The 12,719-nt window shown below is 44.6% G+C and overlaps 1 protein-coding gene across 1 annotated transcript in view; it reads right to left on the bottom strand.

The window, feature by feature from the left end:
• CNGA2 (cyclic nucleotide gated channel subunit alpha 2) overlaps nucleotides 1–12,393 on the bottom strand; it is a 79,949-nt gene extending 67,556 nt beyond the window's left edge. The window contains exons 1-3 of the mRNA XM_063938522.1: nucleotides 12,224–12,393; nucleotides 8,823–8,933; nucleotides 3,899–4,078 (exon numbers count right to left, since the gene is read on the bottom strand). Coding sequence (XP_063794592.1) covers nucleotides 3,899–4,078; nucleotides 8,823–8,933; nucleotides 12,224–12,339 — 407 coding nt within the window. The 5' untranslated portion in view covers nucleotides 12,340–12,393. The remainder of the gene's footprint in view (nucleotides 1–3,898; nucleotides 4,079–8,822; nucleotides 8,934–12,223) is intronic.
• Nucleotides 12,394–12,719: the final 326 nt, after the last annotated feature.

The raw sequence follows: 12,719 nt of genomic DNA, 5'->3' as shown, positions 1-12,719 counted from the left end.
GCTCTTTTACATAGTCGCCACCCATCCATGACTTCCATGGCGTCTTCTTTCTTCAGGAGCTCTTCACTGCTCCTCCTCCGCCATTGGACTGAAGCCGCTGCCTCGTGCTGACTTATATAAGTCAGCCGTAGGGGGCGGGGTGATGATGCGGCGAACCGTGATTGGCTTGCAGCGGCCATCTCGAATTTAAAAAATGACGCTGAGGCGCCATTTTTTAAACTGGTACTGCTCCGCTGCCAAACTCTGCAGAAACCAGGTAATACTATCGCGTCCCGCCGCCTGCACCTCCGCCGCAACCCGCCACCCGCACCCCCGCCGTGCCTACCCCACACAGTGATGACAGCAGATCCAGTGACGGATTCGCTGGCCAATCACTGTGGCCTCACTGACAGGGGCGTGCTTTCATGGGTTGAAAGCACGTCCCTGTATAAAAGGTGCCGCTTTCCAATGAAATTTTCAATGGGCTTTTACTGCCCATGGCTTGGCCCCGCCTGCCCCCCCGCTCCCATACCTTTCCCATTGACAACGGGAGGCACCACGATCGGTGCCTCCCAACCCCATTTACAGAGGAGTAATGATTAAATTAATATAAATGAGATACTTATGACACAGAATATGTGTGATAAGTATCTTCTTTGTATTATTTTAATCATCAATGACAGCCTTCCCTGACTGCACGTCCCTGTATATATATACTGTCATATTTCAGAGAACAACTATCTTGCCTCTGTGGTCTTGGTATGAACTTACACCCCTGGTGTGAGAGGGCAATGCACAGAGTGGGTACAGCCCAAAACGTGTCCTGTAACCATGAACGACACAGAAGCAGAGCAGAGGGGTCGAGCTGGGATATTATTTGAGAAAGCGAAGAGATATCTGTTGGTTACATATGTGTAAGTAAGACGTATTTTCTTTTGAATTAAGTAAAAATCAAGCAACCAATGTAAGGACTGAGAGAGTGGAGCAGCAGAAGACATTTTGCATTCAAAATAGATTGTAGAGGTGTAAAGGGCCCTACACATTCGGCGATCCGCCGCCAAGCTGCCCGACAGCAGATACAGCCGACGGGTGACCCAGCGGTGAGGGGGCAGTGATGGGGGGAGTGAAGTTTCTTCACTCCCACAGTCACCCGGCTCCATAGAAGTGCAGGCAAATATGAACGAGATCGTATATATTGGCCTGCATGCACAGCCGACGGGGCACCAGCGATGAACGAGCGCGGGGCCGCGCATCGTTCATCGCTGGTGCCTCCACACTGAAAGATATGAATGTTATCTCGTTCATTAATGAACGAGATCGTTCATATCTTGCAGCCAGATCGCCCAGTGTGTAGGGCCTGTAAGTTTGTTTCAGGGAAGACCAATACGGAGGCTATTGCCATATAGGCAGGCTAATTCATGTGATGTCCATGCCACACCATAGGCAGGCTAATTCATGTGATGTCCATGCCACACCATAGGCAGGCTAATTCATGTGATGTCCCTGCCACACCATAGGGAGAGGTGGTGGTGAAGTACTCATTTTCCCAAAACGGAGCTGTGTCGCCTCCATTTTGTGGGAGTGCTATAACTAGGTTATCCATCTTACGATGGAGATTTTCTGACCTCAGCAGCGGAGCTGTTACTCAGCCAGCCAATGGTTTTTGCAGGTGATCTGATGCTACATCCTCAGACATGCAGGAGATATCTACTATTATAAGATGCCTCCTGCTGCATTACCATATGTGTGCGTCATTGCTGCTTCCAAGTAGGCACATCTGAATCAGGCCCAATGTGCGGTGGCACCAGCCGCACCCCCTCCTTATGGCCTTGGTTGAATTAATGATTTGAATAAATAAGTATATCAAACCAAAGTAAGAATTTAAAGCACCATACAATAGCACACTATGGCATACCCTCCAACATTTTACACATAAAAATCGGTACAAATCAGGAAAGGGGACATGGCCACTGGTAAAAGGGGCATGGTCACGCCCCCTTTTCCTATACTTTTAATGGGATTTTGGAGAGTCAAAAATCGGTAAAGACCGTAAAAAAAGGTACTGTACCTGGCAAAAAGGTATGCTATGGGCCTTATTTGGAAATAAAGTAAGAAAGAGTAAGTACGGTAACTGTGCATCTGGTAACACCATGCTGCATTGCAGGTGAGGTACAGTAGATGTAAAAGGTGCAGAGATTGGGGAGGGGTATGTCCAAGCTTAAATCTAAATTGCAATGTAAAAATAAAGCTGCCCAGCAGGTATACGGTCGTTAGGTCGACACCACTTAGGTCGACAGTAATTAGGTCGACCACCATAGGTCGACATGCATTAGGTCGACAGGTTCACTAGGTTGACATATACTAGGTCGACAAGTCAAAAGGTCAACGTGAGTTTAAAGAAAAAATAAAAACATTTTTGGACTTTTTCATACTTTACGATCCACGTGGACTACAATTGGGAACGGTAACCTGTGCCGAGCGCAGAGGTAGCGGAGTGAGACACCTTGCCTGAAGCATGGCGAGTGAAGCAAGACATGCGAGGGGACATGGTGCACTAACTGGGGTTCCCTGTCACTTTACGAAGAAAACGACACAAAAAACCTAAAAAAAAAACTCATGTAGACCTTTTGACCTGTCGACCTAGCACATGTCAACCTAATGACCATTTCGACATAATGTCTGTCAACCTAAGTTGTGTCGACCCAACGACCATACCTATATGTCATATCCAATGAACTATGTATGTCATATCCATCCTGCTATAAATTAGTTGCATTTCACTATATGTCCTATCCATATTGTTATATGTCATATCCATTTCACTATATGTTATATCTAAAAAGCAGCAATTAGCCATATGTTATGTGTAACCCTAGTTCTAAGGATGGGTCACCCACAGATAGATCAAAGATTTAGGACTGATCCCTAGTGTTAGTGCCTCCACCCAAGCTAAATGGATGATTTCATAAGTTGTTAGGGTGGGTTAGCTTGGGAGAACCCACTATATATATACTCATGTCTATTGGTAAGTGTACCGAAGGGGCAGAAACCTCATATATGACTTACCTCTGTTTGTGTTACAGGAGTTAGCGGATCTCCAACCATCCATGGATCACTTTCACAGTAAATAATAACTATTTATTCTGCCACACAGGCATCAGGGTTTTAACATAAACAAGACAATACGATAATTGTTTGCCAATATTAATGCTGTCGCTATATCCCTTAGCCCATCTACCCCAATTAATGGCCTATATAAAATGAATTGCATGCACTTACAAAAATATACCTTGGTACCGTGAAAAAATTAGTAAGCTCAGAAGTCGTTACCGGAAATACTCGGGTATTGTATTACTCTACACTGCAAAATTGTCATAGGTTCAAGGGTATGAACCGTTCCGGTGTCACCAACAATGGCTGACCAACGTGGCCTTACATGTTATATACAGAAAACTGCAATTTTGAATTGAATGACCTCTCATAAAACACTCCTTGTTTTCTGTTGACAGGTCAACAAGAGTTGTGTATTCTCACATGACTATCAGCAGCACTGCTGTACCTAGGTGTTAGCTTACTGAATGTAGCCATGTAGTCATGTCAGACTCCGTCCCACCAAAGGTCTGTTTCTGTACAGGTATACCATTAGCTGAACCATTAGCTCATTCTTGATGGACTAGACTCCAATGTTTTTTCTGTTTATTTACATTGTGATTATTTCAACAATTGAGACGTTAATTACATGGAGAGACCATGGTTACCAGACAAATAAATTACTGTCTGTAAACTACCGAATAGTCTTACCAGAGTTCATGCCCTAGGTGTTTAAATAAATATTTAATTGTTCCCAAATAATGTCACCTGTCAAACATACATTATTATTCATAAATGCCTTAATAGTAGCAAAGCAGTTTATACTTACTTATAGCTAGTCTTGTTCTGAACCTTTGCACCTTGGTTTTGTGTCTCCTTTCCAGCTTGCCCCTCTGTGTTTTGTAGTTCAGGTCCTCGGAATCGGTCTAGAAAGGAGTCAGGTCTTTGATCTTGGTCACGCAAGCTCTTGTGGGCCCATTCCCGGAGGACTACTACTAAACGCACTATCCTGAAATGAGTACATACATATGTGTAGGCAAAAAAATCACACCAAATTAAACTCTGAGGCCCAGATTTATCAAGCCTTGGAGAGTGAAAAATAGCAAAGTGATAAAGTAGCAACCAATCAACTCCTAACTGTAATTTTCAAACACAGCCTGTAACATGGCAGTAAGGAGCTAATTGGCTAGTACTTTATCACTGTGCTATTTATTACTCTGCTAGGCTTGATAAATAGGGACCCTTAATACAATTTACATTAAAATTCATGCAGCATATCTTGCATAGAAAGTTAGCAACCAGTGCAGAACTGCATTACGTATGTTCTGATCTAACTGGAATCCAAACAGTAGCAGTTGCTCAATCATTCCTGGAGATAATTATATATCAGGTGCTAGAAAGAGGGAGGGGTCACAAACAAACAGCAGACAGAGAGGGCGGGGGTGCTTTTTTGCCCCCTGGTATTCCCCCAGCACACTAAAATTACCTGTGACAATACCTGAACCTATCTGTTAATAGAATTTCCGAGAAATTAGTCACATGCGTTTGCAAAGACATGTTTAACTGCTGAGCCTTGCCAAGGCTTCTCCGATATCAGCAGTCCTAACACTACATAATGGTAGTGACCACATAGGGTCATGTGATTTGTCTACAGTAAGGCCTCTTGCGTTCTGGCAGGGAGCTACTCATCGCTGTGAGGGTCGCAGCGGCTGTATGTGACATCACTCAGCTGCCGCGGCCCGCCCCCCCGCACGGTCCTGGCACGCCTGCGTCGCTTGGACTGCACTCCTAAAATGGCGTCCACACACTGCTGGCCCACCCCCTCCCTGCCAGTGAATGCCTCTGTCTGTCAATCAGGCAGAAGCAATCACAGGGCTAAGACGGCCGTCGGCTGTCTGGAATGCATGCGCAGTTCAGACCTGATCACTGCTGTGCGAAAACGCACAGCACCGATCACATCTGAACTAGGCCCGCTATTCCTTGTAGTGCTAATGGGAGATCCTTGGGGTGGCTCCCGGTTAAGTTAGCCCTCTGTCTGGATGTGTTTTAGTATAAGCCTTTATCGTGAGGCCTTACTGTAGACAAATCACATGGATCTATGTGGGCACTGCCATTACATAGTGTTAGAACTGCTGATATCGGAGAAGCCTTGATGCGACCAGCAGCTAAACATGTCTTTGCAAAGGCATGCGATCAATTTCTCTGAAATTCTATTACCAGATATGTTTAGGTATTGTCACAGGTAAATTTAGAGTGCTGGGGGTTTAACGGGGAGGGAGGGGGGGGGGAGGATGGGGGGGAAGCACCCCCCTCTCTGTCTGCTAACAGCAATCCAACCAGTGCACATGTTTATTTCATATGTCTGGTCTTGAGTGGTTATCCTTCTTGTATCAGATGCGACCCACACTATACATAGAAGGGGAAATTCCCTGAATCTTCAATGTTGATTCAGTAATAGGTGATTTCTTGCAGGATCGACATGTTAAAAATCCCTGATCATTTTTGGTCGAAATCAGCAAATCGATGTTGCCCAACATGTTGGATTTTGCCGATCACCCGACTCAGACATCAGTAAAAGAGGAATTGCTCCCACAGATTGATGTCTGATGTATGGGCACCATTACATAAACTATCAAACTTTCTTTTACTAGTGTGGTGTTATCTATAAAAGGAAACTATTTCATGTTAATCCTGATTAAATCAACTTTGTAGTTATTTATATTTTATATTTTTATTCTTGACACTCTAAATTCTGCTTGAGGGACAGCAGCTATAAAATGCACTGCTAATGGTTTTTGTCAGCGTCCGGAGTATTACCGGTACGCTGGGGCCGCGGGGCTGGCTTCCTTGGCGTTGTGCGGGCAGCGGCGTAGGTGGCCTGCTGCGCCGGATCCGTGGGCAGCAGTAGCGGCGGTGAGGGGGTCCGCTCGTGGCGGCGGGACGCCGATGTTTGAACCCACGCCAAGCAAGATGGGCACTCTTCTTTACCCGTTTTTATTTTAAACTCAGTTACCGACCAGGTTCCCTCAACAAAAAGGCAGATGCATTATCTCGCTCCCTAAGTTCAGAAGAACCCTCTGACCGTTCAAAAGAGCAATTTATCCTGGAATCTACCTCTTTTTCTGCAACTAATGCCTCTCCACTTCCTCCTCCAGGGAAGATCTTCGTTGCACCAAATCTTCGCAAAAAACTTCTTACATGGGCTCACTCCTCCTCCTTTATGGGCCATGCGGGCGGTCATAAGACACTTAAATTCATTCAGCGCTCCTACTGGTGGCCTCATCTCAGGACTGACGTTCAGGAATTCGTAGCTGCCTGTCCAAAATGTGCCCAGCACAAAAGTCCCAAAGGTCCACCAGCCGGGTTACTCCATCCTTTGCCGGTACCACTAAGACCATGGACGCATATTTCTATGGACTTTATTACAGATTTACCTATGTCTGGTGGGCGGAACACCGTATGGGTCATAGTTGACCGATTTTCTAAAATGGCACACTTTGTTCCTCTGGCTAATCTTCCATCTGCATCCCAGTTGGCAAAATTGTTTATAGCAGAGATCTTTCGACTCCATGGTCTACCCCAGGAAATCGTGTCTGATAGAGGTCCTCAATTTGTGGCCAGGTTTTGGAGATCCCTATGTTCTGTTCTTGGCGTGAAATTAAACTTCTCCTCAGGATATCATCCTCAAACGGATGGTCAAACAGAGAGAGTGAACCAGGATCTGGAGACTTTTCTGCGTTTATTCATGTCCTCCTCACAGGACGACTGGCTGGACCTCCTCCCGTTCGCAGAATTTGCCCATAGCAATCTTTATCACTCTGCCACAAAATCTTCTCCATTCTTCATTAATTATGATTACCATCCAAGAGTTCCTGACTTCCAACTTCTGCCTACGCTCGAGGTTCCGGCCGCAGAGTCAACACTTCGTCAATTTACTGAAGCCTGGAAACAAGTTCACAAGACTTTGCTCAAGACATCCAAGAGATACAAGACCTATGCAGATCTGAAACGAAAAGCTGTACCAAGCCTTAAGGTAGGAGATCGGGTTTGGGTTTCCACACGTAACCTAAGATTAAAGGTTCCTACAAAAAAGTTTGCTCCCAGATTTATTGGGCCTTACCCAATCGAAAGAGTGTTGAATCCTGTGGCTTACAAAGTAAAATTACCTCCGCAGTTAAGAATTCCTAATGCATTTCATATTTCTCTCTTAAAACCACTGGTACTTAATAGGTTCAGAGCCGCTCTGCCTAAATCACCCAAGATCCAATCAGCACATGGAGATGAATTTGAGATTCACAAGATCCTCGATTCTCGCAGATGTTATGGTCGCATCCAGTACCTTGTTGATTGGAAGGGGTATGGGCCAGAGGAGAGATCTTGGGTAGATGCAGAGGATGTCCATGCTCCAAGACTTCTTAGGACATTTCATGCCAAGTTTCCAACTAAACCACATAGGTGTCCGGAGTCCACCCGCAAAGGGGGGGGTACTGTCAGCGTCCGGAGTCTTACCGGTACGCTGGGGCCACGGGGCTGGCTTCCTTGGCGTTGTGCGGGCAGCGTCGTAGGTGGGCTGCTGCGCCGGATCCGTGGGCAGCAGTAGTGGCGGTGAGGGGGTCCGCTCGTGGCGGCGGGACGCCACTACAGCGTGTCGCTCTTTCTGAACCATTGCTTGGAGACCAGGGGCAGTGAGCAATGTGGCTTTGCAAAAAGGTCTGCATTACTGGGCGCCGCCATGTTGGAGACCAAGTTTTAAGCATAGTTCCTGTTTCCTGTTTCTTCCAGCCAATCCAGGGGAAGCTCTCCCTATAAAAGGGGGCTGGTTTAGGACAGGGATGCCAGTGCTTCAAGTTACAAACCTGTTGTAGGTGCTTTAGCCTGTGCTCCCAGGATTCCTGCTGTATCTTGGTTCATCCTGATCCTGCTTGGTCGGTTCTCTGTTGCTGCTGCAGCCCTGCCGTTTCTAGGCTGCTACTGCCTGTGGAAGCGCTCCTGGAAAACCCGGTCCAGTAAGACTCTTTGGGCACAGTCGACCCCGGGTCTTCTGCCTCGTCTTTCAAGCCACACTCCACAGATCTCCTTCACCAGCCACGCCTTTGTACCACTGACCACAGCCTGCAGATTATTATCTTCAAGTCTCGTTTTCCAAACCACAGTCCACAATCCTTGTCTCCAGCCACGTTTTCAACTACCATCCACAGTTCCACAGTTCATCATCTACAGTCTCGTCTTTCGAATCACAGTCTGCAGTTCTTCACCTCCAGCCACCTCTTTAACCATTGTGCTTCAGCCTCGGTTCTCTACCTCAGCCCTGTACATAATAAATACTTTCCATTGACTCTCAAACCTCACCTACGTTCTTCATTGCTCCGTGTCCCATGCGAAGGAACTATATCCAGCCCCCTCATCTGGTTCATTCACAGCCTGCTACCTCCTCGGGCAAATCTCAGCTGCCGGATCCTCAAACCCTGCCAGAAGTGACAGTTTTAAATGACTGACCTTGCTTGTATCATTATTATTAACCTTTGGTCCACTAGGTGGGATGTAGCATACCCTAGCAAGATTGAAATTACTATAACTTTATTAAAAAAATGCGTGTAAGTTGCCGTTTTATGTAGCTGGAGATGCGACGTTGCCAGCTTGCGTAGTGACTATTTTTCCACCTATTTCACGGAAAGTTAAATATATCCTTTTTTCCACCTGGTTCATGAAAGGTTGACAGTAATGATATATGATGTATTTCTGATATTTCTTACCTGGAGAGTGCACCTCTTCCCCTAAAAGATGCCTGTGACATAACATCTCCATTATCTTGGGAAATAACTCTTTGCAACTCCGAAGAGGTGTCATCGCACACAGACAAAGCCCTGTTAGATATAATGCAGAAATACTATTAAAGATAAGATACTGTACTTCCTTTAAAATGATTATACATTGTTAAGTTCAAAATATTGCACAATTTAAAGCTCATAGGACTTCATGTAGAATTGGATTCAATAGTGTTCCGGACATACAGTAATAGGGACAGGCTTGCCTATCCTCCTGCATTCAGTGGGAGGCTCCTGATTTCTATATGAGCCACCCGCTGGCCCACAAACCTTGCCAGCCTTCCTGGTTTTTAACTGTTCTTCCCTGTAAATACATAATGTGTATAAGGGTCTCTACCTGGCGTAATGTGTAAAAGGGGCTACCTGGTGTAATGTGTATAAGGGTCTCTACCTTTAGTAATGTGTATAACAGGCTGCCTGGCATAATTGTATAAGGGGCTGCTTGGCGTAATGTGTATAAGGGGCTACATGCCGTAATGTGTATAAGGGGTATTACTGTGTGAATTATTGTGACAAAAATACACTACTGTGCAGGGTAAAGTAATGTGAATTATGCGACTGCGCCCCTTCCCCATGAAGCCATTACCCTATATTTTTCACAGGCACCTTCGGTGTGCACTGTCCCTATTTTAAATATGGGTATGGGGGCACCTATTATTTTTCTGGCACAGGGCACCAAAATGTCTAGTGCCAGCTCTTGCTGTATGTACAGTATAATGTAATGGAATATGGTACCTTGTGTACTGGGTGTGATGTGGGGACTGAGTATAAAATGTAATGTAATTTGGCTGGGTGCAATATGGGGAAGGGGGCTGTGTATAATGTAATGTATTGTGGTGCTGTGTGTACTGGGTACATATACACACAATCTCACATCAGTGTATATACCGTAGGTTTTCTATTTGTCCATCTCTTCTCACAAATGTACACGGTACCTTAATATATAGTGCAACTTTATTATTACTCTAATGTACCTATATTTTGCATGGCACACCCTCTCAACGGAAAGCATTGCTATATTCTACTGCCTCCGGGAATCTCCCTGAAACTAGTTTTCAAAAGTAGGCAAGTATGAATAGGGATGTACCAGGTGTGGGAAAGCACTTGTACATGTTCATTGGATGCATCTCAAAATATGTCCAGTTGTACACCACTACCATATGTGCAAGGTTTATGTCAAGAGTAACAAGTGTGTATGCTTCCACAACACATTAGCGAAAGTGCAGGGACAGCGTAGAGAGAGTCATTCCATATCATACAGCTCCTGTAGCTTCCTTCAGTGTGACAATGGTGTGACCTAAGGTTATGTCAGCGTCATTCACAGCAGAGGGCTCACCATGGAGTAAAGAAGCAAAGGGAAGAAAGCAAAAGTACAGATAGAGCCTCTCATCTAGTGCGGCTCCATCGCAAACGTGCACTCCCGGCAGGACTAGGCGATCTGGCGCCTAGCCCCGATACGGGAGTGCACAGAGATGTTCTCATTGTAGTGAACGGCGCGCCCAGGCACAGATGGGGCCACGATTAGCGTGACTCCATGTGTCAGTAACTTATGAGAGCTAGGTTGGGGATTAGATTGGTGGATACATACAAGGGGGAGAGTTTTGATTGCTGGAAACACACAAGGGGAGAGACTTGATGACAGCAGACACAAGGTGGGGGGGGGGGGAGTTGATGGAGACACACAAGGGGGAGAGACTTGATGGCTGGAAACACAAGGTGGGTGGAGACTTGATGGCTAGAGACCCACAAGGGTAGTTACACGAAAATCACATTACCCTATTTGTACACATTGTACAAATAGAATGAAGTGTCATACACAGGAGAATATATTGTCTTAAAATGTTATTAATTACAGTAGGCCCTGTCAATCCTTAATCAGACAATCATAAGTTGCTAGTTGCTTGTGCATCTGATCATCATCATCATCATCATCATCATCATCGCATATACCAGTCCTAAAGCACTTCCTGACAGAAGTAAAGTGCATTTACATGAGCATGTACTTACTGTACTTAGTTTATGCTTCATCGACCCTTCCCTCCCCTGTTCTGTCTCTCCAGTAGTAAGGAGTTCTAGGAGTAAGTTGTAACAAAATCTACATACAGTATGGACATAGGCCCTCATTCCGAGTTGTTCGCTCGTTATTTTTTTCTTGCAACGGAGCGATTAGTCGCTAATGCGCATGCGCAATGTCCGCAGTGCGACTGCACCAAGTAAATTTGCTATGCAGTTAGGTAATTTACTCACGGCATTACGAGGTTTTTTCTTCGTTCTGGTGATCGTAATGTGATTGACAGGAAGTGGGTGTTTCTGGGCGGAAGCTGGCCGTTTTATGGGTGTGTGTGAAAAACGCTACAGTTTCTGGGAAAAACGTGGGAGTGGCTGGAGAAACGGGGGAGTGTCTGGGCGAACACTGGGTGTGTTTGTGACGTCAAACCAGGAACGAAACTGACTGAACTAATCGCAGATGCCGAGTAAGTCTGGAGCTACTCAGAAACTGCTAAGAAGTGTCTATTCGCAATTCTGCTAATCTTTCGTTCGCAATTTTGATAAGCTAAGATTCACTCCCAGTAGGCGGCGGCTTAGCGTGTGCAAAGCTGCTAAAAGCAGCTTGCGAGCGAACAACTCTGAATGAGGGCCATAGTGTATGCACTGTTGGTGGGGACGAAGAATGCAGAAATATGAATTTTATGTTTAAAAAACAAAAAAGAGAGATGTTCAACTCTACATGAGCTCAGTACTGTACGTAGTGTACAAAATATAAACATTTTACTTAAATGGAAAGAATTATATATCCCATGTGTTGTCTGTTGTCAGATGCAGGTTGCCAGATCTGTAGGGCTTATTCACTTCACACTACAGTCTGCGTGCATTTTTTGAACATTGAAAATCTGTTTATTTTATGGGTGTTTCAAGTGTCAATCAGAACACCATTTCAACACTCATTTAAGTGTGTTAACGGATAAGTTCCTCAATATGTTGTACTGGAAAACAAAGCGCATGCCCTAGAGGGGTTACACAAAAATTACTCAAAAATATTTGCACAATATCACAAACGAAGACACCAATTTTGCGATGTGTCCTTACAATTTTTTTCTTTCAAAGATAATTCCCATTGTGTCAAGTTTTAAATGCAATTTACTGTAAAATGGTATGTCTATATTTAGGGAGTTATTCAGGTTTGTTAGCAAATCAAAGTTAGCAATTAGGCAAAACCATGTTGCACTGCAGATGGGGCAGATGTAACATGTGCAACCTCTCAAATATTTCACAGCATACTTGCAACAAAATGTCACAGTATATAGATGTACTTCCTGTAAATGCCTCACCTGCTCCTGCAGTTGTCTGCAGATTCCAGTTCATTTTCGCTTGGCGTCTTTATAGCTGAACTTGGATGTAAGTTGGGAGAGGACGAGTTCTTGTGAACATTTGTCTGACCAGTCATCCTCCATGGGTGCACTCAGAGGTTATGAACTTCAGAACCAGAGTCACAGGCAAGCACAATAGTGGCAAGAATGAGAAGATAGTGGTACTGCACATAATACATAAAACCAGAGAAACATTTATTCAGATACTTCATGATTAGAGACATTTTTTTTTTTGTGATGTGAAAATATAGATGTAGTTATCTGCAATGTTTTGCTGTATCATAAGATAACTACATCTATATTTTCACTGTATTTAGTTTTGTTCTAGAAATTATTATTCTGTGACCAGGATTTTTTTTTTCTATGGGCTTGTTTGTGGTTTTTAAAGCATACCAATAAATGTTAATTTTTATTGTTTACCATTATGGCCTTAAGAGTGCCCCCTACCAGAGTCACT

Source organism: Pseudophryne corroboree, chromosome 8 (assembly GCF_028390025.1).
Source record: "Pseudophryne corroboree isolate aPseCor3 chromosome 8, aPseCor3.hap2, whole genome shotgun sequence".
NCBI classification, from domain to species: domain Eukaryota; kingdom Metazoa; phylum Chordata; class Amphibia; order Anura; family Myobatrachidae; genus Pseudophryne; species Pseudophryne corroboree.
The sequence above is the reverse complement of the archived record's forward strand: the minus strand, read 5'-3'. Positions and strand labels throughout refer to the sequence as shown.